General features: G+C 50.0%; 2 protein-coding genes across 2 annotated transcripts; one reads left to right on the top strand and one right to left on the bottom strand.

Annotated features, from left to right (window-relative positions):
• Nucleotides 1-436: 436 nt before the first annotated feature.
• IUM83_02114 (Transmembrane protein 18) lies at nt 437-975 on the top strand (the record flags this gene model as incomplete). The annotated part of the gene is made up of 2 exons (XM_067926012.1): nt 437-781; nt 886-975. The coding sequence occupies 2 exons, from the start codon at nt 437-439 to the stop codon at nt 973-975; spliced, it is 435 nt and encodes a 144-aa protein (XP_067800713.1).
• A 1,248-nt stretch (nt 976-2,223) lies between these two features.
• On the bottom strand, nt 2,224-2,934 carry IUM83_02113 (putative secreted RxLR effector protein; the record flags this gene model as incomplete). The annotated part of the gene is made up of 1 exon (XM_067926011.1): nt 2,224-2,934. One exon carries the CDS (start codon nt 2,932-2,934, stop codon nt 2,224-2,226), a length of 711 nt encoding a protein of 236 aa, XP_067800715.1.
• Between the last annotated feature and the right edge of the window lie 23,358 nt (nt 2,935-26,292).

The raw sequence follows: 26,292 nt of genomic DNA, 5'->3' as shown, positions 1-26,292 counted from the left end.
CGAACCACCCGATCTTGGAATCAAATTCGTCTGAACCCGATTCACTTGGAGGTAAATACAAACTTTACTTCGAACGATATCCTGTTTTCGTAATACGAATGCGACAAGTTTGTAGCCGAAATTTCAATTACCTTGCTCGATCTCGGCTGCCTGCACTAGGTAAAATAGACTTTCATAGTGTGATAAAATAAAATGGGTACTCAAAGGATGATCAAAGCTCAAACGGTGTCAAGTCTTCCCAAGTCTTTGCATGCCGCCTCATTCCATAATCATGGGCCTTCAGCGTCGCCTCCAGTTTGTCAACGACAAGTCTGGAGCACCATCCCAATATAATAAATAATACGATCATTGCACCACTGTCATTTTCGACACACAGCGACAACCCAGTGTCAAATTGCATTTTTGACAGCCAGCTCTCTATTTTTGACAAATCGCGATGGATCGCATAGCGGCGCAGATGGAGCGCGACCTGCGCGCCAAGTACAGCCACCTCATGGTGCAGTGGTACGAGGCCGTGGACTGGACGGAGCCGCTCGTCGTGGGGCTGCTCTCGTTCCACGCGGCGCTGCTGGCGGCGCTCTGGCTCACGCGCAAGTGGCTCTACACGCAATTCGCGCTGTTCGTGCTCATCATGTTTCTGCTGCTGAACACGGAGCGGCTCAACACCTGGGGCAGGGACAACTGGCGCCTCGTGGCCACGCAGAGGTACTTCGACCCGCAGGGGGTCTTCATGGGCATCTTCTACGCCGGGCCGCTGCTGGCCGCGGGCTTCTTCCAGCTGGTACGTCGAAAATGTCGAAAACAGTGTCGAAAATGTCGAAAACAGAGTCGAAAATGTCAAAAAGACGCGTGCTCACGGCGTTCTGTTGGTGTGTGGTGCTGTAGCTTCTGAACATGAAGAACATGGTGGACATGGTGGTAATCGTCAAGAGGGCGGAGTACCGACAGCAGCTCAAGGCCAAAAAGGAGAAGTAGATGTTTGCATGGCAGCGGAGTTGCAGTGCGGGTAATAAACTGGTGATTTTTCTAAAATGAATTAGGTTCTGTTATTTTTTGGTAAGCTTGAACCGGTTTACTACGTTTAAACCTGGTCATGCCTGTCATTAGGTATCTCAGCGGCTTTCATTGTTGCAGCAGTTCGTATTAGTGCATTCCAGTATGAATAAATCCGAGCCACGATAGCCTTTCCTGGTAAAAAAAAATCCCGATAAAGTATTTGTACAAGGCGTTAGTTGTTCAGCAAATGCTTTAGAAAGAATAGTAAACCGACAAAGGTGTTTGCAACAACACTTGTACCAAGTTTTCAATTTGTACTATGTAGCGAATTCCCAGCTGATTTTTGAGGCTATAAACTACTTCAAGTATAAATCACGTACTTCTGCCACCGCCTTCTGCCAGACTGACCTCTCTGTCGGTCGCATTCTACACTTTTCCTATCCTAGTGCCAGCTTGGTGACGTCTTCTTGCCTAGTCTGAAATCTCTCACTACAACAATTGGTACAAATTTCCACCCGGATGCGACCACATATACCACAAAATGGGACGCGTCTTGCGTGAATTTCAGCGCGATCTTACCCTGTTACGCTTGACACTTGGGGGTGCTATCATTTCCGTGGAGTGCTCGCCGGCCAAACCGCCGAACTAGTATGCAAAGATCACTTTGAGTTTTACCTGTAAACTAGCAACACCGCTCAAATTTGATCAGAAGCACCAGCAGTGTTTCTAGGCCTACTACACTCCTGATGAAGCTGAACTTATACATCCGGTAATTTCCGACCGCTAGGTTTTGAGTGTAAACCACAGAAAATCTAATGGTTAAACCTAAATTGCCAGCTCTGGCATTGATGTTTCGGTATCTGATAGGCGACCCAAGTGTTGTAGTGTGAATTTGAGGCATGAAGATTGGAAGCGCTCAGCGACGGCTTCGCCTACTGTACATCAGAATAGCGAGCGGACCGCACGAAAGCTTACTTGGCGGAGCACTGGATGCAAGGCAAACTCTAAAATCTTGGAAAGGACACCTTGCGAAGGCGAGAGTCTGGGTCCGATTGTTCCTGTGCCAACCATGCTTCCGGACGCTTCAATTGGAATCCTCCGCGAGAGTGTTCCACTCAGAATGCGAGCTTTTGAAGAACGAGGTACGACCTCGCGATGAGTGTATTGCATGGGCATTGTAGAATCAAGACAAGCATGACTAATCACTTCTGAAGGGTACTATAACCTCTAATGGTTCTTCACTCTGTTCGTGACGTAGTTGCTGTAGTTGATCCAAACATACTTCGCTCGCGAGGACCCATGAATTTTGCTTAGCGTCACGCCGAACATGTTCTCAAGCACACCATCTGGCCGTTTTCCCTGCTTGTACCACGAGTTGAACTGGGCTGTCTCCAGTTGTTTTGCGATACTTCTTGAGCTCCTAGAATCCTTCCCCAACAGGATCATTGTCGCCAGATTCTTATCACCGAAAAGCGTTGTAAGCGTTGCTACCATTGCGCCTTGCGGATCCTCTGGTTTGGTCTGGGTAGCATACTTGGACCAGATCTTGAAGTTTTGGCTCGAAAAAAGTTCGACCACCTTTTTCGACTCGACGAAGCCATCCGTACCGACGGACACCGTGTTAAGCTTCAATTTCTTGAAGGTATCGATCATAGATTCATCAGCCTTGAGCAGTGCCTCCAGTTCCTTGGTCTTGCTTGACTTGAGCGCGTTTGCAATCTTCTCAAGACCGGGAATCTTCGCACTAAACCCTCTCTCTTCGCCATCGTCTTCATCAGTAGTATAAGCTCTAAGAAGCCTTTTGTTGGGGGTGTCGTTCTCGAGTTCTCGGGAAGGGGTGTCTGGTGTCGTCAACTGCGAATGTCTGAACGCTGTCGCGGGATCAGTATTCGCGAGCAATACGGTAACCAGCAACAGGACAACGTGGTAGAATCCCATGACGTGCTTGATACGTGCCCTTTAATCTTGGGAACCGAGTGGCGGGGATCAAAATTGAAAGTGGCTGCGAGCAGGATCTGGCCACCATTCTTCTAACGGGAGGTTTCCGAGATACACTGGCAAGTGTGAACCTTCGACAGCTGTACATCATCAGATGGGGTTCGTTCGCATAAAACGCAATTTGTGATAAAACATATCCCTACTTTGACAAGAAGTTCTTGTAAACTTGGTTGTCGAACTCTATATCATTGGTAGGCACAGTATACAATATTGTGGTAGAAGTATTGCGACACAGCACGTAGGATCGAATTGTGATCGAAGCAAAAGGGTATTATTTGTGCTAACAACAACTTATAATACTGCATTGCTCAACATCATCGTCATTTTTATGATGAGTCGTGAAAATTCGAGTGTTTGAGCTCATTCATGGACAACGAATTGCTACTTCACTAACATTTTGAGTATTTCATGTAACAGGTCAATAAAGCTTTAACAGGCGATCCAGGTAAGAGGGGGACTTTTTGGGGGGAAATTAAAAAAAAAAATTAAATGCGGAAATTGTCCTATTTCAATGAAATTTTTGTCGGAACATAACTAGAATTTCTAATGACGAATGAATCAAGCCCGGCTTTCGTAGCTGCACTGGTTGTGCCATGGCAAGGCATGCAAGCAGCGTGCCGATACTAGCGCTGTTTGAAGCATTTGTAGGGATTTGGAGGTATGAGACATTTGATAATGGTACAGACGGCTCGGTCACGTGCACGTCTCGATGCGTTGGAGGAGGGGATTTCTCAGTGGCGCAGAATTCCAAATGGAGGGGGGACGAGAAGACTCTGGTGGCGGAATCTATCCGCTCATTACCTGAGCCACAGAGACCGAGTGCAAGGACCGAAGGCGGTGCTTACTGCGCGCTCTCCCTGCCGAACTGCGCGATGGACAAATTGTTCTCACCCTCCCACGAGCCCACCGCCGTCTTGCCGTCCTTGTGGAGACGAAACTACACATTGTGGAGAGATGGGGCAATGCAGACCACTCTACCTCCTCGTTTTCCGAATTTAGACATGCATCGCATGGCAATCAGGCGGAGGCGCTGTTTTCAAGCGCTCATGCTAAGATGTGAGCTGCGTTCAAGTGAATAAAGACAGCATATTTATAGGTTTGAAATATCGATCTATCTGATGATGCTAGTTTCACGACCTGAAAATAAATACCGCAATTACTTGGCTCGACGATTTTCCCCATTTTGGGCCCATTTTTCCTTCTTCTTAACTGGATCGTCTGTTAAGTATTAACGAAGGATAAACTTGAAATTAAGCATAACATATGCTAGTGAATCTTCAGAACCCTACCTATTAATGCTCACTTGACATACATGTACTCGATTAGGGGCACTGCCTAGTCTATCGGATCATCAATGCCGCAAGGGTGCTTGTTGTACAGTTTGCACGTGGTGATCTTTTGACCCAACTTGAGTCGCGTGTACACTCTTTTCGATGGCGATCGCATGGTAAGCAGATAGTATACAAAGGCCAAGTCTACTGATTGGTTGGATATGTCTAGTTGTTCATCGCACGACTTTGTCTACCGGATTTTTGTGTCTGTCGGGTTATCAACGATTGCGAGTGCCCCCTCCCCGATCGCGGGGATGTTACAGCTGTTGCTACAGCCAAACGTGGATCTGGGGATCTGATGGTAGCTCCTTTTGCATTTGATCTACGAACAAACACTCGGCTTCCTTGGCCGCAGCACTAGGAGAAGCTTTATTCACTTTTCTATTTACCAGCAACGCACCGCAGCTAAACTTCCGGGAGCCTCGCCGCCTCCTCCCAGACCCGAAGACGTCCCACCCCACGTCCGAAGTCCAAAGCCATGAAATTCGCCATTGCGGCCGTCCTCGCCTCGCTCCTGATCGTCGGAACATCCGCTGAGTCAGCGGCTGACGAGGGTTTTGCCTGTAGAGCGGTTCCCAACATTGAATGCGCCGGTCCTGATACGCTCCTCTGTGCAAGTAACGGCGTCACCTACAAGAACAACTGCGAGTTCCTCAAGGGCAACTGCGACAATAAGGGGTATACAGTGCTGCACCCCGGCATGTGCCGCAGGGACGAGGGTGGTCAAAAATAAAGAGGACTTCCCCAGGTTTGATCTACCGGGATACGAGCCCGTCGTCAGTGTTAATGGGCCAAAATGGGAGGGGGTACTCGCAGGGACGTGCTGTAGTGTACTGTAGCACCGTGCGTTTAGGCAAGAGGTAAAACCTTGCGAGAAAAATACTACCCGTAGTACTACTTGTGCAGCACTACTAGTACTTGTTGTAACTGACCATCTATCTGTTTTTGTTTTTGTTTTTGTCATTGAGGTACATTGATGTCACTTAACGTCTTGGCTAACGACATCTATGACCTAGTCGGAGCTCGTCTCTAACCATGCTCCCTACTGCGATGCCCTGAGTTGGTACACTCAGTGCCGCCCCCAGCCATTAAGGTGTGGAGGCTCCGAACCCCGAAGAGTTCTCATCACTATTGCGCTCCAGCCAGTGACCTACGTCACTAGCAGCAAAGGAGTGAATATCCTTCCAAAGCGAGGTGGAGCCGATGACTCGATTGGGTGAGCATTGCATACTACGTCGTGTGTCCATCGCTAAGTTGGCTAGCGCATCGGCCGTTTTGTTGTAAGAGCGTAAATGGTGCTGCCAAGTGAGCACCGCAAGTTGATCCGCAACCCTTCGACTTCGCCAGTACAGCGGGATAAGATGTTTAGCCTTCGGAGGTCATCGCTTCTGCTGTTGATGTAAAATTAGCGTGCTATCCCCTACCACGTGAAGTGGCACCCACTTGTATCTGTAACAGGCGTGCAATCCTGTTAGCAACCCCATGTTCTCCGCAACGTTGTTCGTCGTCGACGTTGCCGCGTAAGACATGCTGGCAACCCAGCAGATTTCAAAATCACACCACCCCGGACCACCGCTGCTTCGCTGCCACCAGGTCCGGGAAACTGACTATTATGTCAGCAAAATTAGACCGATCCCCCATTCAAGACAAAAAAGGAGAAGGTTGTGGGACAAATATGTTCTTCTTCTATTTTCTCGCGGCGCTTTTTTTTTTGGGGGGGGAGGGGGGGGGGGGTGTAGTTGGAGTGGGCGGTGGGCTGACGGTATGATGCTGGAGAACGTGCTGTTTTAATGTTTGTGCTACTCACTCCTGCAGGTGCGCACTGCAGTTCCGCTGGAATGGGCCTAACGGGGAGCATTTAATCATGAACCGCTTCGACAGCTGTACATTATCGGATGGAATTCGTTCGCATAAACAGCGATTTGTGATTAAACATATCGCTACTAGTTATTGTAAACGTCGAACTATATATGCATTGGCAGCTACAAAATATAACGTTAGTATTGTAGAAGTATTGCGACACAGCACGTAGGTTAAATTGGTGAACGGAGCATTAGGACGATATTTGTGCTAACAACAGTTTATAACGCTGTATTGCGCAAGATCATTTGTCAACTTTAAGATGAATCGTGAAAATTCGAGTGTTTGAGCTCATTCATGGACAACGATTTGCTGCTTCACCAAGGTTTTGAGTATTTCATGTAACAGGACAATAAAGCTTTAAGTATTAACGAATGATAAACTTGAAATTATGCATAAAGTATGCTAGTGTAACTTCAGAACCCTGCCTACTCAGTTGATTGTTTCATGCATGCACTACACTACTAGCATAATAATATTATGCTAGTAGTTGAGACCACGGGAAACAAAATGTTGCTTATCAACCATTTAGAGTTTTCGAGATAATCGCGTTTACAGTTGACCAATCAAAATTCGTACATAACCGGACATTTAAAATTTAAAACTAAAAACACTCGCAGAAAGCGAAAACAACTCTAATTCGATAGTTTTTACACGATCTTTACGATTATATACAATCAGGTAAAATTGAAAAAATACTGTGGTCACACGCCCGAAATAAAATCAGAGATTTCGGGGGTCCGGAAATGGAGATATTGTTTTTCGTCCGATGTAACTCCACGAGTTCTCAACATTTTCTAACGATCAATAGCTTAAAAGAAGCACAAGGCACAGTTCTTTCGATTCATGCGATTGAATCGCGATTCGTACTTAAGTTCATAAGAATTTTTTTGTTTGCCGTATTCTCTCCATATTATATGGATGATAATAGTAAGAGCGAATCAAAGATGGCTGGCTCTTAGACGTACGCAGGTCGTGAACAGTACTTATAACTTAGGATGACAACCAACCCAAACCAGGTTTGGCATTGCAGAAGTACCGGAGACCACAAGATATTTGTCCGACCCACAATTTTTGTCCGACGTGTAAAAAGTCGAATACTATAGATTTTCAAAGGTACAACTATAACTTTATGCTAAAACTTGCACGAAAAAGCTAATTTTTATTCCGTCTTGTTAATGACAAATGCACCGGTGTCCGAGCGTGGGCCGACTGGAATGAGCCCAGCCTTGACGAAACCACGTCGAATCACATCGACTGGCACAGATTCCCACGCAGCAACCACGATGTCTGTAATAAGACTGCGTCGCTGCGTGGGATTGGTGCAAAAATCGTTATCTACATGGTACCTCACATACATTTCCCTAGTAAAGTGCTTGAACACACGCATTACCGCGACATCCATCGGCTGGGAAAGGCCTGTGATGCCAGGAGGGATGAACTCAGGTTCCGTACAGCAGGCTTCGAGCGATGCTCGCGTTGAAGCCATCTTGTGGACCTTCAAACTGTCGAGCAGAAGCAGTGATGGGCCACAGACCGATGTCCTCCACACCTATCATACAAATTGTAAGTCATACAGTAGGCACCGACACTGAAATAAATCACGAACCTCTTGGATCCACTCCTCCATGACGTGCTGGTCGCAATACGCGTTCGCCTGCACCGTGAGCACTACCTTGTCCGAGCGGTGGGCAGGATGACGCTCGAGCTCGGCTTGGACGTGGTAGCCAGGCTCGCCCTTGAACACGACTAACGGGGGCAGCTTACGCCCCGTAGCCGACGCACACAGAAACACGGAGGCTCGGAACGAGTTCGCTGACATAGCTAATCAATACAAAAATTAATTTAAAGTAGTACACTGCGCATTGAAATGGTTAGAGACTTACACTGGACAACGTCAACATGACGTTCGCCCCGAAAAGAGATCGTGGTGCTCGGGTTCATGTCGATGTAAATCGACGTTTGGTCCATATTGTATACATAGTTGTACTTATCGTCACCAGCCGTGATGGACACGACACTGTTTATCTCAAACGCGTAGCGCATGGCGCACCCGAACGCGTCGGCCACCACCTGGTTCATACAAATATCAATATAAAATATCAGTACTGTAAATAAAATCGAGCACACGCTGGCACAGTACCTGTAGCTCCTCGCGCTGCTTGACGCCGCGGTGGGTGATGCGGCGAATGGACAGCTTGTTGCGGTCTCGAAACCGCCGCAAGTACTCGTAGGCAGCGCGCTGAGTGCGCTCACCTAACAGCCGCGGCTCAAACCGCGCGCCCATGACTAGCAAACACTGGCTCGTCACGCATCTTGCTCTATTTTTTCTCATTTGATGCACCCATTCTAGCAACCTACAATAAACAGATCAAAGGTCAGTCAACTCATAGCCGTACAGTAGGATGTGACGAACTTGCCTCCTCTCCATATCAGGATACAGTATCGGCGGCCCTCGCCGTGCGGCGCTGCGGACGAATTTCCGCGAGGGCGGAGCAGCCGTGATCGCAGACGCTGCTTTTCGCCAGCGCAACAGCGTGCGCGGCGTCACCTTGTACTCAGCCGCCACGTCGGCAAGGCTGCTGTCGTTCGCAACGGCATCTTCGCTCGCGGCGATGGCCTGCATACAGTAGAGTAGATGATTAGACGTGGTGCATGCATCTCGTTTCGCGGGTGAACTCACCTTCGCCTTAACGCTGTTCTTTTGGTGGGGGCCTCTCACCATCCTGCAAATAACTGAATGGTGGCCGCGTGGCCAGCAACGAATTAGTGGCGACGATGCAATGCTCCCGCGCGCTGAATGACAGTTTTTACCATACTTTTTACGTTGTAATTTATGTTTTTACGATCGGACAAATATCTCGTGGTCTCCGGTAGTCCTTCAACGACAACAGCTGGCATCCTTGGATTGGGTCCGCACAATCATTGTAACGTTATCCGAGATCCACTATCAGAAACAGCACCTCAAACCCATACGGAATTAGTACCGTAGATCACGGCGGTCATGTAACGTCGTAAAAAGTCCAATACATAAGCGTAAAAAGTCTCGTAAAAAGTTTTTCGACGCTGAATTTTCTTGTCGCTTTCATCAGAGAGATGGAGAAACGTGTGGCACCCCTATCAGATAGGGAACACCTCCGTGTTGGCATCGAGAAATCTTTTACGATACTTTTTACGCTTATGTATTGGACTTTTTACGACGTTACCTGATCACCGTGATTTACGGTACTACGAGCGCTAAAAATTACATGTACAATGGAATCAGTGCCAATCCTACAAGTACGGAACCGGATACGGGAGTCCTGCATTTACACAGTGCGGCGAAGAGAAGAGGATCTGTTTACTTGATAAAAGCGAGAGTGGGCACGGATCGACCTGTCGTGTATCTGTCGAGGCGGCGCAGAGTATTGGCTTGCTTTATTTCGCGGGGGCGTTTTAGACCATAGCTGATTCCAGCAGCTGCTACTGGCTGCCTGTGCAGGTTACAAATACATGTATGACGCAATTGCTTCGGATAAGACAGCGATGCGCAGGGCTGGACTCGTATACTCGTGTGTCTACAATGTTGTCGTCTTGGTGTCCTGGTTGCTTGGTATATCTTCGTCTTGTAAATTGCCTCAGCGTTCTTGTCAGAAACTCTAAGAATATCTTAGAAACTTTTAAGAGCACGGCTCGACTTTGTGTTGTTATCGCCGATAGTTCAAGCACGCAAATTACAGCGCCTGAATGAATACGCTGCTGAGGTATCATGCTAGCGTTCACCTGGTTGAACTGGGCAGCTAATGTCGTAGGTTGTTTTCCCCAGGTTGCCCTAGCCACACAAAGATGAACGACGTGCATGCTTGTTATTTTGTTATTAAAGGTCAGAGTACACGAAAGGTGTATTTCAACGTGGAGCCAATATTGGCAAACACGAGTGAAATTATGGTTTCCAAACAACACTGGGCGGGTTCGCCGGCCGTCGGCCACAAGCCAGCCATTCGTACCCTCGACGCTAAGAACCGACCAGGAAACAAGACTGCCACTCCTCGTCCCAATTCGGATAGAGGTCTAGCCATCGCATCAGCGTTCTTAATGAGGTAGTGTCTTTGTCTCTCAAATTGAAGGGGAAATCGCTGTCGGAAATCGCGATCGGCAGCTTCATCTGCAGGCGATAGCGGGGATCCGCCCAGACCGCCTAGTCCCGCTCCACTGGTTTGTACTGGTATTTGGTTCCGGTGGTTAGTACCGCGCAATTCCAGCGCTCCTCCATGAGGAAAGTTGCCTTTTGGTCGGGCGTTGGATCGAAGTGTGGAGGGTAGTGTGACGTGCATCAACTCAACAACTGATATACTTCACTTTTCGTATGAGGTATTAGGTACGACTCAGCACAGGTAGCAGCCAACTGCTACTACAGAAGTGCTCAATTCGTGTTGTTCATCTTGCGTCTCCATCCAACACAACACAAACTTCACCAGTTTTACTTCACCTTTTCGAAACCCGATTTCTGTTTTGCAAGCCCCACGTGTATCAATGGGGAACATTCGCAGGATGTTCAAGTTGCCTGGGAAGATGAAGGAGTTTTGTACCACTTCTATCTCCGCCCGACCAGAACTCAAGGGCCGTAACGGAGCTCCACACACAGCTAAGTAGGTCTACCATTCTCCAATTCTCCTCAGTTCGATAAGTGCCACCGCTCCAAGCTCCTCGCGACAACACCGCAGTTCTGCTATTCGCCACTATGACAACGTCCAACGTCATTCCTGGTGCCCTTGCCTTCGTGGGTCCTCCCCACGTATCGATCCTGGAAGGATTTACCTACTTGTCAGTCATCCAAGTCCAAGGTTCAAGCGCAGTTGTCAAGAAGGCGGGCCCAGATGCGGGTGACAGCGAGCCGGAGCTCGAGGTCAAAGTATCAGTGCTTCGTCACCGCATTGTCGAACCCACGGAATCGGAGCTATGGCCAGGATCCTACGTCGGCCAGCCTATCGCCTTCATCCAAACGACAGGCGTGGCCTGTGATAAATGGGCTTATGGCCTGGTTACCGGTTACTCGATGGAGGGATCCCTGGCACAGCTCAACGTACACCAAGACGGGCACGCGTTGCACATTCGACTCCTTAGTACACCGACAGTGACTGCAGTCGATCGACTCAACTACGCCTTGCAAACCGGTGCTTCTGTGAATGGTAGTATTCTCAACGCATTAGAACCAAGTCATCATCGCGTACGGCAAAAACAGATCCGGCCTACCCGCCAGCGTGACCTCATCGATGCTCAACATACGTTTCGAACCCGACCAACGCGTACCTTTGATTCGACTAGACACGATGGTGATCACGTATGTCCGACGCCAACACATCGTCGATTGCGAACTCATGGGACGTGGGAACAGCCCGGGTGCTGTCTTTAAGGATCCGCAATTTAAGGATTCGTCGACTGTTAAGGCCACCAGGAGCGGCCACACTGGCAAGCGGCGAGCTGCTAACGATATTGACTTAACGTTTAGCGATACAGATGATGAAGAGTACATGTCCACGGAACAGGCCGATATCGACATGGTGCGTATACACAACCGCCTCCCCCCCCCCCTCGACGACATCGACGTTCCAACTTAGGAAACACGCCGCGACAACGCTGCGTTCCGACCGTCCCAAATTGAGCGCCAAGTCCACAACGCTGTCGTTCACCCGTCGCTCGTAGGTAAGGATGTTCAGGCCATCCTTGAATCAGCCCAACAGAGCCGCAATACCAAGTTCCTCGGCACTGCGTGGAGCGTACGACATCTGTTTTGGCGTCCGAGGTCTCTCGTTGATGCACTTCCAACGATATTTCGAGCAGCTCGAAATGGAGAAAGCGAACAATGCCGTCAACATGACCAACTTTGGGTGCTCAAATGCTCTACAGCCAGCAACACCGCCAGCCAACATCGCGGAGATCCTAGACGCCTTCAACACTTTGCTCCACTTTGCGAAGTTCTTTTACAATTCGACTGTCTACAAGTTTATCGAGGCTGGGGCGGACTTCGTGGAGATATATGCCGCCTTCACACGACCCGACGCCGTGACATGCAACATGCTCGTGTTGTGGATCAACTCCAAACTCGGAAAATTTCGGAGCGAAATTATCGCCACAAACCTGCAAACGGCAGCACTCATAAGTCAAGAGTTCCCGCAAAACGATGATCTCCAGATGGAGCTTTACCAGGCGCAACAGGACCGCCGAGTTGCCGCGCTGATCACAGCGATGCCAAACCGCCCTGCAGCAGCTACTCGATTGAGCCAACGAGACTCTCGTCCATCAAAACCGTCGTCTGTGCCTAGAGACCTCCTGGCCACACTACTAAAGCAAGGCAACAAAGTTATGTGCATGCGATTCCTCTCAAAGAAAGGATGTTCCGGATCAACACCTGGCCAGTGTTTCGACCCTCATAGAGCTCACTCCAAACCGATGGCCCCACCTGCTGATGCAAAAACTTGGATTGATAAGCATTTCCTCGGCTTGGCTCCAGAATTTCAGGATGTCTGACGCCAACTAGTTCTGGTGACGTCGGAACAGCCACCCGGGAGCGAACACAAAGATTAAACTCTCACGGAAGCACCCACGCTGCCACGCACAGTCACCCCCAGGTCGGCATCACGTGATTTCGTCGTCGGACACCGTGACATGCACAACTCCACAGAATACACATCATTCAATAAGCAACAACTACGTGCTTACAACAGATTTACTACTTCCCAGCTCGCCGTGAGCAGACAGCTGACAGCGATCCGCAGAAAACAATATCGCTATCTAGCTTTGAGTCACATGATTCGCCTTCCTGACGAGGTACAGTCCCCCAGCACAACGCTTGACGGGAACCGATATCGTGCGGACTCCAAGCTTGCTCGCGTCCTACAGTGGTCGCTTGCTGGATTCGTGCAGGCCGGGGCGAAACTGTAGATGACACCCGGCCTAACAAGGAACTCTTCGAGCTCTCAGTACCCTCCGATCCAGTCCTCCGTGAGTCGACTACACTATGGAACAACATTGTACGGGAAGGTGTCAAACCTCTGTGGTTGTCAAAGAAGCCGACTACGCAGATTAATCACACACACACACACACACACACACACCAACCACTCTTCAGTCAATGATCATCTATGAAGCGTACGACGGCGTATCATTAAAGGTCACAGAGATGGACACTATCTCGTGGTTGCGGCGGAGTTACTGGACCAATGGTGTAACGGGGTTACACACACAAGTAACAACAGTCACTTGTGCATGACAACGGTCACAAGTGACAACTGTCACTTGCGCATGACGGTTGTCACTTATGGTTTAACAGATAAATATCTGTTAAAGGTTTTAGATACTTCCTCACATTGGTGTAAGGCACACCAATGGATACATTGAAGTGGGCCACCACAATGAGTGGCCCACACCTACCCAAAGATCCTATTGGTAGACAGCAGCATCTTTCTACCAATTAGAGACGTGCATATTGGCGGGGCTCTGACAGCCAGCCGCTGTCAACCCCTTTCATAGATGATAAACAGTTTTAGCAGATTTAGGAGGAAGATCAATTCACAAACAATATAGTTCTCATTTCACCTTAAACTAGCTACTTGGTGTTTTATTTGATTATATTATACTTGTGGACTCAAGTATAATCAATTCAAATTATTAATAAACTCCTACGCTTCCTCATACACGTGGCGCGACGTGTAAGCTAAAGTAGTGAGCCAAAGTAGGCCCACTACAAATTGTGTAACATATTCATCAGTCCAATTGGGGTGGTGAGCAAGCCCGGGAACACAATCGATGTTCGAGTAATAAATGACTACTCGTCTCCAAGTGGAGCTGCTGTCAACGACTTCACAGACCGTTGTAATTTTCCCAGTATTTCGTATAATCCACCCCGTGATATAGCACGGTGTATCTAGGAACTACGAGTCCGCTTCCCCGGTCATCCAATACTTATGATGCTAGGAGATGTATCTGGGGCCTTCCGACACATACCGATGAACGCCGAACACGTCCACATGTTCGCATTCAGGTTTGACAGCTACGTGGTCATTGACTTGGCGTGTGGGTTTGGCTGGTGTGGATCACCTGCATTTTATTCGGTAGCTGGCGCGCTGATCAACAGGATGTATATGAGCCAGCGCCCCCGGTTGATTTACTCCCCACTTGACACCAGCCCGTTCGCTGGTAATATATGGTGCGACGACCACACTTGTGTCGAACTCGACACGGGATCAAGATGCACGGAAGAAAATCTAGCGTTGCGGAAAGCTATGGCGAGCGTCCTAGGCCCCAAAGCGCTGAATGAAGAAAATTTTACAACGTGGGCGACACGAACAAAATCACTAGGCTTGTTATGGGACACAAGCAAGGGCACCGTATCCATCCCCCGCGAAAATTATGCAAGGCCCAGGACCGTATCAACGAAGTACAGCAAGCTTCAACATGTACATCATCATCGCTCAACAAGCTGCTAGGAAGTCTTCGCCACGTGGCGACCTGTTGTCCTCCTGCTCGAGCATTTTATCAAAATGTCCAGACGCACACCACGATATTCCGTAGTCAGCATGAGCACAGAAGCGTGTCTGAGGTCGTTCGCGACGATTTGAGGTGATCCCTCGCTGTTCTCTCAGCGACACACCGATTCAACTCCACACCAGTCGAGCAGCTCAGCCGGATCCAGCCACCGTCCCGCCACGTGTTCATGGACACGTCGGACACTGGAGTCTGCGCACTCGAGCCCCAGCTACAACAATTCATCCGCGTTGAATTTAGTGACGCCGAGCGTGCCAGGTTTTCAACCTCAAAAACGGACAGCTCGATCAACGTGAGAGAACCCACGAGCGCCGTCCTTGCAGTAGTTCATTGGGGGAGATCGTGGGCCGCAACCGCACGAGATCGTATTCACGTCTGCATGCACATTAATAACACAAGTGCGGTAGCGTGGCTGCCAAAACGATCCATCATGGATGCATAACCGCTTAATCTCCCTGGTGGAGTTCAAGTACTCATTAAAAGGTAACCTCCAGTTGGGGTCATATACGGTACAGATCAGGTATAGGATCAGACAAATTACCCTAGCAGTGGTCAGGAAGTGATCAGACAGCTCATCCAGGTAAACAAACGTGTATTACTCTCCTCGATTAGGTCTACCTGCTTGCTATAGCACCTCCTCATTCAGCCCGCCAGGATCCTCATCGGGCTCGGAAGCGCTGTCAGTTGGCAGCTCGACTGCTGCAGGCTCCTCATCCTCGGAGTCATCAGCAATGTCATTTGGTATCTCAACCGGCATAGGTAGCTCGATTCGTTCGCGTGGTAGGCGGCGGGCGCGCCCACGAGGAGCGTCAGCAAGACGCTGTACATACTGTGCAGATAGCGTCTTAATGACACCCACAAAGCTCGCCATACTTGGGCGAGGCTTAGGAAACTGACTATTGAGCTCCCTATTAAACCTCTCAAGAGGATTATTCGTCCGCGCAATGAGCTCGTTGTTTAGGCCGGCAACATTCCAGACACTCACATCGTAATACTCCAGCCACGTTCGCTGAAAATACCCCCAGAACCCTCGCCACTTAGCTTTCGAATAGGATATCCCAGCCTCACCGCAACGCTGGCGAATTTGACGCTTCACCCACTTGATAGCTTGCTCTATCAAACAATGCTCAACGACAATCAGCATGTCAACGACACCACGTGTCATAGCGATGCAGCACTCCTCCTCAGGAATCAGAAACCTCTTCATAGCGCGTCTGAGCGCCTGCTTAAGGTGAAATAGACACCCCAGCACAATTGCGTTGGGAAATTGCGTCTGAATCGCTTCAATTAAGGCGCTCTCAAAGTCGCACACGACTTCGGCAGGCTCTAGTTGCTGATCTGTACCTTGCACTACAAAATACACCATGTCCCAAAACGAATCGCCACTACGAGAAGTACTCAAAACGTAGTAAACAGATACAAAAAGTCCTGAAGCTCTGTCGTGCACCATGAAAACCACGCATTGTTTGTACCCTGACGGTACACAGCGAAATGTACCGTCAACAAAAAGCGTAGTTCCATTGTAGCGTAGGAGGTGGATAAGGGTAGGGTGCGCCCAGCCGATCAGTCGTGTAGGTTTGCTGAGATTCTCGCGGTTCATCGTGATATAATGAAACTGAAAGAACGAGGCAGCTTCGTTCAACGCCAATGAAAGTGGTGGAATTTCAATCGCTCCATGTACATCTCCACTGAAGTGCCTGCTTCTTGCTTGATAAACACGCCGAAGCACTTGGGTCTCAGACAACCCACGCACCACATGCTCATTATTCGCACCATAAAACTCGTTGCGGAGATCTTCCCAAATACGTCGCGCAGGTAGCGCAACCTGATCAATTGCTAGCATGTCCGCTCTATCCTTCATCAGACCGGTGACATCCACAAGGCTACTACCAGCAGCATCAACCTGGCGACAGGTGTGAGGGCGTCCTGCCATGTAGCCCATGGTAGCGATGAAGAAAGCCATCGTGCCACGGCAACCTTGGCGCCAATGAGAACAGCGGTAGGATATCTTCCTGGACGACGCCCACGCGCGGGTGTACTTGAAGCCGCGAAAGTAGCACGTGGTCTTCTCTTGCCGCACTTGGCCCCTCGGGCGGCTTGATATGACGCTGGACAGCGTCCCCACGTCACCAGGAGGTTCAGCGTTGCCCGATAGACTGAGTAGGTGCCTGCATGTTACCGAATGAGCGCTACTTCACAGCGGTCCCGCAGGGACCACCGTTTCACGTGGTCGCCTTAGGACCGTGCATTTTCAGATCTCACACCTGATCATTTCAAAACCTACATCTGTTCACAAAGCAGATCTGTACCGTATATGACCCCAACGAGGTTTTACCCATTAAAACGTGCTCGGCGCAGCACATCGCGGGAGAACTGAATACCATGGCAGACGCAGGCTCAAGGGCCTGGACAGCGGATCATCATCTTTACAATACTTGGGCTAACTTATCGCAATCATGAACACAGGCCAAAATTCAGCCCCCATTCGACAATCTCTGGAACGCCTGGGAGAAATGCTTCGCGGGAGAACTATTGCGGACACGACCGGTCGAAAGTATAGCACCAACTGGCAGCAATTGTATGAATTCTCGCAGAAACTCGGTTGGTCTCCATGGCTCTCTCAGCCCGGCCGACCAAGTAATAAGACGTTAGGGTGCTTCGCAATATACTGTCGGAGGCACGGCTGGAACCGGACAAACCGAGGCAACACGTACGGCACCATCAAGCTGAAACTTGCAAGTGTTCGTTGGTACCACCGACGCTTCATGGGTATCGCCTCGCCGGAAATCACGCTTCTAATGCAAGGCATCAAACGATTATCACCTCCCGTACACTAGCTTAAACCCATCACGACGGCATCCCTACGCCTACTTCACCGAGGAATCGACTTTCAGCAGTCGCGACAACGTCTTTTGTGGGGCACCGTCTTGATCGATTTCTTCTTTTTACTTCGGAGGTCCGAGTATCTGAAGATTGGTTCCACGCGGCACTTCTACTGTTTAAAGCAAGAGATCGTCTTTTTCTCCGACCAGCGCAGCAGCCGAGCGTCACGGTCATCGGCGACGTCCGTCACGATTGGGCTAGAAGGGTCGAAGTGCGATCAATACAGCCGCGGATCCTGGCGCACAATGCATGCCTCCGGTGACTCAGTTATCTGCCCACTAGCAGCGCTAACACACATCCTGCGCGCCCAAGCAGAAATCGGAGACAGTGGAGAATACCTGTGCGGCGACACCAGCTCGGCCGACGTCGCAACAGCACTCAAGGCAACAGTGGCAGGTGCCGGTGTTCCCACAGCCAATTATTCAACGCATTCCATCAGAATCGGAGGAGCCACTGCACTATTGGCAGGCGAAGCCAGCCAGCTATCCATCAAGCTACTGGGTCGCTGGGTCTCAAACTGTTTCGAGCAAGATCCTGTACAAGCAGCGGAGTCGACACGAACACTCTCACTGCGAATGGTTGTAGATGGCCAGCAAACAACCCATGCCTGAAGACGCGTTCGCCTTTTTCTTGGGGGCCGCTCACCACGCCCTCCGGCGAGGCTGGCCAGCCTTTGCCCCCCCCCCCCCCTCCCCCCTAAACGAGTGAGTCGCAGCTACGGAAATGGTAGGTTCCCAATCATTCGTAGGTTCTACGCCAATGTTGTATCGTAGTCCTTGTTAGTTCATCCCAGCGCACAAGTTCTCTGAGTTAATTCAGACTGAAACCACTGAATATTCCAATGGTGTGTCTGGGTCGTTTGAATCTATGATTAGATTCAGGATTGATACCGGCAAGTGGGAACTGGAATTGGGGCCGTGGCTTCGGTGGTTTAAGCTCAAGCCTTTTGGTGTGTATCTGACGACCTACAACCAAACCACTGAAAGAACACGCCCGAGTCTGAGTTGGAGTGGCAAGTGTTGAAACAAGTCATGTTTACAGTGGGGAGCTACCCATGAGCTCCTGCGGCGACTCGGTCAGAGATGGCAATGAAAGACGACTCATTGACCATCTACTGAAAATGGAGATAGTGAACATATTGAGTAACGGCAACCTGAGAATTATGTCCTCATTATGCATCGATTGTGTATAGAGGGAATTCCAAAGCGGAAAAATGTTCTTTTGATTCGATTCGACCGAAACCATTTGTCGCGATAACCTTCTCTTTTCCTGTCTTGAACCGGAGATTGTGCTAGTTGAAGTATTTGCACTGACTTGGTTTTTGCCTCCAGGTAGTTCACAGTTACATGTCGTTACCCGTCATCAATCTTCCAAAGAGCTTTTTTGCATAGGAAGGAAAACGTTAAAGGCAGTAGACGGCCAACTACACCACGCACTAGTAGGTACTAGTGTGTAGTAGTGTATCCCTATCAAGGTTGCCACTTGTTATGCAAACGAACGGAACTCGTCTAAAGCATGAAGGAGAAGTCCACGACAGAGTCCCTCCCATTTTGGCTTTTTGACCCCATCGAGAGGAACTCGTTCACTCTCGTTTCAGCACATGCTGTTCCGTAGCATTCTCCACTTCTTGGCTAGTTGGCCTTCTATTCTCGTACTGTACTACAATAGGTGACACCATTATTTCCATCAAATTTGTGTATTAGCATGGCCCTCGCCGCTGTCAGGGGCGTTTTCACAGGTAAAACCTCGTTGGGGTCATATACGGTACAGATCTGCTTTGTGAACAGATGTAGGTTTTGAAATGATCAGGTGTGAGATCTGAAAATGCACGGTCCTAAGGCGACCACGTGAAACGGTGGTCCCTGCGGGACCGCTGTGAAGTAGCGCTCATTCGGTAACATGCAGGCACCTACTCAGTCTATCGGGCAACGCTGAACCTCCTGGTGACGTGGGGACGCTGTCCAGCGTCATATCAAGCCGCCCGAGGGGCCAAGTGCGGCAAGAGAAGACCACGTGCTACTTTCGCGGCTTCAAGTACACCCGCGCGTGGGCGTCGTCCAGGAAGATATCCTACCGCTGTTCTCATTGGCGCCAAGGTTGCCGTGGCACGATGGCTTTCTTCATCGCTACCATGGGCTACATGGCAGGACGCCCTCACACCTGTCGCCAGGTTGATGCTGCTGGTAGTAGCCTTGTGGATGTCACCGGTCTGATGAAGGATAGAGCGGACATGCTAGCAATTGATCAGGTTGCGCTACCTGCGCGACGTATTTGGGAAGATCTCCGCAACGAGTTTTATGGTGCGAATAATGAGCATGTGGTGCGTGAGTTGTCTGAGACCCAAGTGCTTCGGCGTGTTTATCAAGCAAGAAGCAGGCACTTCAGTGGAGATGTACATGGAGCGATTGAAATTCCACCACTTTCATTGGCGTTGAACGAAGCTGCCTCGTTCTTTCAGTTTCATTATATCACGATGAACCGCGAGAATCTCAGCAAACCTACACGACTGATCGGCTGGGCGCACCCTACCCTTATCCACCTCCTACGCTACAATGGAACTACGCTTTTTGTTGACGGTACATTTCGCTGTGTACCGTCAGGGTACAAACAATGCGTGGTTTTCATGGTGCACGACAGAGCTTCAGGACTTTTTGTATCTGTTTACTACGTTTTGAGTACTTCTCGTAGTGGCGATTCGTTTTGGGACATGGTGTATTTTGTAGTGCAAGGTACAGATCAGCAACTAGAGCCTGCCGAAGTCGTGTGCGACTTTGAGAGCGCCTTAATTGAAGCGATTCAGACGCAATTTCCCAACGCAATTGTGCTGGGGTGTCTATTTCACCTTAAGCAGGCGCTCAGACGCGCTATGAAGAGGTTTCTGATTCCTGAGGAGGAGTGCTGCATCGCTATGACACGTGGTGTCGTTGACATGCTGATTGTCGTTGAGCATTGTTTGATAGAGCAAGCTATCAAGTGGGTGAAGCGTCAAATTCGCCAGCGTTGCGGTGAGGCTGGGATATCCTATTCGAAAGCTAAGTGGCGAGGGTTCTGGGGGTATTTTCAGCGAACGTGGCTGGAGTATTACGATGTGAGTGTCTGGAATGTTGCCGGCCTAAACAACGAGCTCATTGCGCGGACGAATAATCCTCTTGAGAGGTTTAATAGGGAGCTCAATAGTCAGTTTCCTAAGCCTCGCCCAAGTATGGCGAGCTTTGTGGGTGTCATTAAGACGCTATCTGCACAGTATGTACAGCGTCTTGCTGACGCTCCTCGTGGGCGCGCCCGCCGCCTACCACGCGAACGAATCGAGCTACCTATGCCGGTTGAGATACCAAATGACATTGCTGATGACTCCGAGGATGAGGAGCCTGCAGCAGTCGAGCTGCCAACTGACAGCGCTTCCGAGCCCGATGAGGATCCTGGCGGGCTGAATGAGGAGGTGCTATAGCAAGCAGGTAGACCTAATCGAGGAGAGTAATACACGTTTGTTTACCTGGATGAGCTGTCTGATCACTTCCTGACCACTGCTAGGGTAATTTGTCTGATCCTATACCTGATCTGTACCGTATATGACCCCAACTGGAGGTTACCTTTTCACAAGGACAAAATGTCAGCAGCGGCGATCAGGGGCGGAGTAAATGCCTTTTGCTCTACTTACTTAACCGCTCACACGTTGCTTGAATCAACATAATATCGTATTGCGCACGTGAAAAAGACTTTGGTCGTTGGTCAGCTCCAAAGCGAACACCATTCCTCGAGCGCTTGGGTTAACAACGTTAGCCCTGGGTGCTGTAGGAGGTTTCGGACGAGTTACTCGAAGAAGCATATCTCAAGACTGCGCTCACGTTGACACCCTGCCGCACAGCCAGCAACTTGGAACGGGCGATATCAATCGCACTCATGCTTGTCACCTCGCTAATGCACGCTGTGCAAAAATTAACCTTGCGCTGCGTCATCTTCAGGTCTGGATCCACAAAGCTCAACTTCTTGACGATCTTACAAGAGCTGCACACGAAGCCAAAACACAACTTGCACTCATGCTTGTCACCTCGCTAATGCACGCTGTGCAAAAATTAACCTTGCGCTGCGTCATCTTCAGGTCTGGATCCACAAAGCTCAACTTCTTGACGATCTTACAAGAGCTGCACACGAAGCCAAAACACAACTTGCACGTGCTATTGGGCTTACCAAAGTCACCAAGACGACGTCCAGTCACCAGGGACGAACACGTGACGCAGGTGTTGGTTTTGTTCGGAGCGCCGCGAGACTTCGACTCCGCGTAGCGCTTTTCCAGCATGTAGGACAACTTGCGCATCTGACCGCAGTACGCGTAATCCAGACTCCCGAGGAACAAGTTCGCCACAACCGAAGGTACCATCTTGCGAACTAAACCATCGTCTGCGGGGTCGATGATACCCGTCGCGTACATCTCCATGCTGTTGTTGCTGATCTGGCGCCAGTATGCGATGAACGAGATGTTGCCACGCACGCGGTTCGGAAGTGAGCCGGTCTGCGGGAAGTTCACCGAGTGCAGCAAGCTGTAGCCGAAGCGTTCACCCGCTGCATTCTTGACGATACCGATGCCCTCGACGTAGACGTAGTCGCGGTTCTTGACCAGTCCGGTCGACTTGAAGGGAATATCGAGCTCCATCCACTTGACAACGAGCGAGCGGAACGGGTCCTCGACAGTCGGCATGACCACGCCGTCGAGCACGGCGGCGGCGCTGAAACTGTCTGCGTACGAGGCCTTCAGACGCATGGTCTCGAGGTCTTCGCTGATGATGCCGAACATGAGGTCGTCCAGCTTCCCCTCCTTCGTACCGACGCAGAGGATCGTGGGTAGTCCCGCTCCCGTCGCCTCGTCCGCAGTGGCCAAGCCCACGCTTTTCCGCCGTTCGGAGTAGACCTTGAGCACTTCCTTCTCCTTGAGAGGCTTCCAGCGTCTCGGGTTCACCTTTCTGCCGGAGTTCATGAACTTCATGCACAGGTCGAGGTTAGACACGATGTAGTCGTTGGCGAGATCTTGGAGAGAGGCCTTGTCGGCCTCAGATAGAGCGAGCTCCGGGAATGGGTTGACGGTGTATCGCTCTTTCATTTTCGCGTCCGTGCAGGTGTAGCTGGTGTTGTGCAGCTTTTGAGGCGGTGACTTCTGGAGTGGGCTTGCTGACTGGGTGGCTTCGATGCTCGTAATTGTATGAGATGATGTTCACGACCCGTGAGTTGTTTGTAAACGAACGAATGGGGACTCGGTGATCTGTTAAAAATGTCGAGGGGGCAATGGTTGAGCTCCTGTTCGCAACCTGGCGAGTCGGTCTACGGAATTGCTCAGGTATAGAGAACGGCTATCAGCCGTCTATGCATATTACGACAGTGTGAAACCTTGGAAGGCCGATGTCTTGTCCTGTACGATCTGATATTCCTGTTGGTAATGTCGACCAGATGATCCTTCCACCAACAATGTCGGGCAGACGTCAGCCCTTATGGCGTAGATATTGACTTGTGCAACGAAATAATTACCCCACACCCGCACTACAGATTCTTCGATCTCCTTGGCATTTCGATATCGACTACAAGTTGTAGAACCCCGCACCGTATCGACAGCAGCTAGTCGATACTGGAATGCACAGGCTACCAACAAGCGCCCACGTCCTATCGGCGACCATTTCGCTGCACGCAGACAAACACGCTCATCGGTAAGTGGCATGCAAACATTGCAAGCGGCTGTGATCTACAGGTATTCACGACCTCGACGACGTTTGACAGGATGGAGTACTCGATATGTTGAGGCGTGGTAATCCTCCAAAGGGATACAGGGTGCAAAAGTCAGGAAAAGGAAACATCTGCATCAATGAAATGAACACCATAAATCGCTGAGATAATTTTTCAAGGGTGAGTGAAGGTTATCGTTTTTTACAGTACATCTATCAATACAGTAATATGCTAAGTAAAGAACTATAACAACGTTTAACCTTAGTGTATGCGTTGTGATACTGTAGACTTACACATCCTAATTTAATTGATATAGTAAAGTACCTTTACAATTTTGTACATATTCTTTATTGCCACAGTCAAAGAAAGCAATCAGTAAGGCATCTTTAATGTCCACAAGCTCTTTCTCTCAAGGGTCTTACCGGTGCTGAATGCACGGGTACCTACGCCATCGTCCCGCCCACAAATGACTGGTGCACCAAACTGCACCATAAGTGACCAGTGCGTCCAATCCACGAGGACCGCAACTATTATGCATAGACAGCGACCAGCCCTTCTCTACAATACAGCTGATAAGCTCACCAGCCAAAAGAGACAACTATTGTCCCCTCGACATCGTTTGACGGTTCACCAGCAAGTTCTCATCCTTTGGCAAGCATTCGAGCCACCCCTGTCAGCAAGCCCACTCCAGAAGTTACAGCCTCAGAAGCTGCACAACATCAGCTACACCTGCACGGACGCGAAAATGAAGGAGCGATACACCGTCAACCCATTCCCGGAGCTCGCTCTATCTGAGGCCGACAAGGCCTCTCTCCAAGATCTCGCCAACGACTACATCGTGTCTAACCTCGACCTGTGCATGAAGTTCATGAACTCCGGCAGAAAGGTGAACCCGAGACGCTGGAAGCCTCTCAAGGAGAAGGAAGGGCTCAAGGTCTACTCCGAACGGCGGAAAAGCGTGGGCTTGGCCACTGCGGACGAGGCGACGGGAGCGGGACTACCCACGATCCTCTGCGTCGGTACGAAGGAGGGGAAGCTGGACGACCTCATGTTCGGCATCATCAGCGAAGACCTCGAGACCATGCGTCTGAAGGCCTCGTACGCAGACAGTTTCAGCGCCGCCGCCGTGCTCGACGGCGTGGTCATGCCGACTGTCGAGGACCCGTTCCGCTCGCTCGTTGTCAAGTGGATGGAGCTCGATATTCCCTTCAAGTCGACCGGACTGGTCAAGAACCGCGACTACGTCTACGTCGAGGGCATCGGTATCGTCAAGAATGCAGCGGGTGAACGCTTCGGCTACAGCTTGCTGCACTCGGTGAACTTCCCGCAGACCGGCTCACTTCCGAACCGCGTGCGTGGCAACATCTCGTTCATCGCATACTGGCGCCAGATCAGCAACAACAGCATGGAGATGTACGCGACGGGTATCATCGACCCCGCAGACGATGGTTTAGTTCGCAAGATGGTACCTTCGGTTGTGGCGAACTTGTTCCTCGGGAGTCTGGATTACGCGTACTGCGGTCAGATGCGCAAGTTGTCCTACATGCTGGAAAAGCGCTACGCGGAGTCGAAGTCTCGCGGCGCTCCGAACAAAACCAACACCTGCGTCACGTGTTCGTCCCTGGTGACTGGACGTCGTCTTGGTGACTTTGGTAAGCCCAATAGCACGTGCAAGTTGTGTTTTGGCTTCGTGTGCAGCTCTTGTAAGATCGTCAAGAAGTTGAGCTTTGTGGATCCAGACCTGAAGATGACGCAGCGCAAGGTTAATTTTTGCACAGCGTGCATTAGCGAGGTGACAAGCATGAGTGCGATTGACATCGCCCGTTCCAAGTTGCTGGCTGTGCGGCAGGGTGTCAACGTGAGCGCAGTCTTGAGATATGCTTCTTCGAGTAACTCGTCCGAGGCCTCCTATAGCACACAGGGCTGATACCAATACCTTGTGTAATATACGGGGTGATGACAATCTCAACGTGCTTGAATGAACAGGCTTCGCCTGATCCACACGCACGTATGTGCGTTGTAGTGTGGTTCGGCTCGCTACTTCGGATGATAAGGAATGTCGCCAACAATACCACAGTACTAGTTAGCAACTCATCCAAACTGCGATTTTCGATTATCCGTGGAACATGGTGACTCCTGTTGTAAATATTTACTATTGTGCAGTGAAGAGCAACGAGACTCGGCGGTAAGTCCTTGGGATGAAGTTGGCAAGTTTAACCTCAGAAATCCCCGATGCAGTAAATAAGGCTTGCGCGATCGGGTTTCGAATTAAACATTTGTTAAGCAGGTTATGGTACTGAGGTGCAAGATGCACCACCGACACCGGGCCTGGGGTTGTTTGCAGAATTCAATTAGGAGTTCACTTCAAATTTTTCTCTCTGCTCCTACCCAAACCTTTGAAGAACGCCCCCCCCCCCCCCAAGCCCAGCAATGAAGTTCTACCTCGTCTTCCTGTTTGTTGCTGGGCTACTTGCGAGTGCTGATCCCGCTTCCACAGAGTCGAAATTGATGACTATCCACTCGATGACAACCCACTCGCCGGCTCACACATCTGATAACAACATCCAGATGCTTCTTGGAGCGTATGAGAAAGAAAACAAGAGAGGGGTGTTACTGCGAAAACCCCGGGTTTCGAAAATATATCAAGGCCAAGAAACCCCAGAGACTAGTCATTGCTGACGAAGCTATAGGCAAGACGTTCAAGACTGAAGCTTAGCACTATCGGCAAGAATGGCGTCACGTAGTTGCCTTTTTCTCGAGCCCCAACTTCAAGATTTGGGCCAAGCATGCCGCCAAGATACACCCAGTGTGCGATGCTAGCAGCGCTCAACAACGTCTTCGTAGAGAAACAAGTAACGACAATGCATGCTGCTGCCAAGTTGGAAAAGGCGCAGTTCATCATGCTCAAGAACATCCTGGGCGTCAAGAGACGCTAGATCCAGATGTATCCCCGATATGTGGAAAGTTTCCACTGGATACCTGGACGGACTAT

The sequence above is a fragment of the Phytophthora cinnamomi genome (assembly GCF_018691715.1).
Source record: "Phytophthora cinnamomi strain GKB4 chromosome Unknown Contig0, whole genome shotgun sequence".
In the NCBI taxonomy this organism is placed as follows: Eukaryota; Oomycota; class Peronosporomycetes; order Peronosporales; family Peronosporaceae; genus Phytophthora; species Phytophthora cinnamomi.
This window is presented reverse-complemented; position numbering and strand designations above follow the sequence as displayed.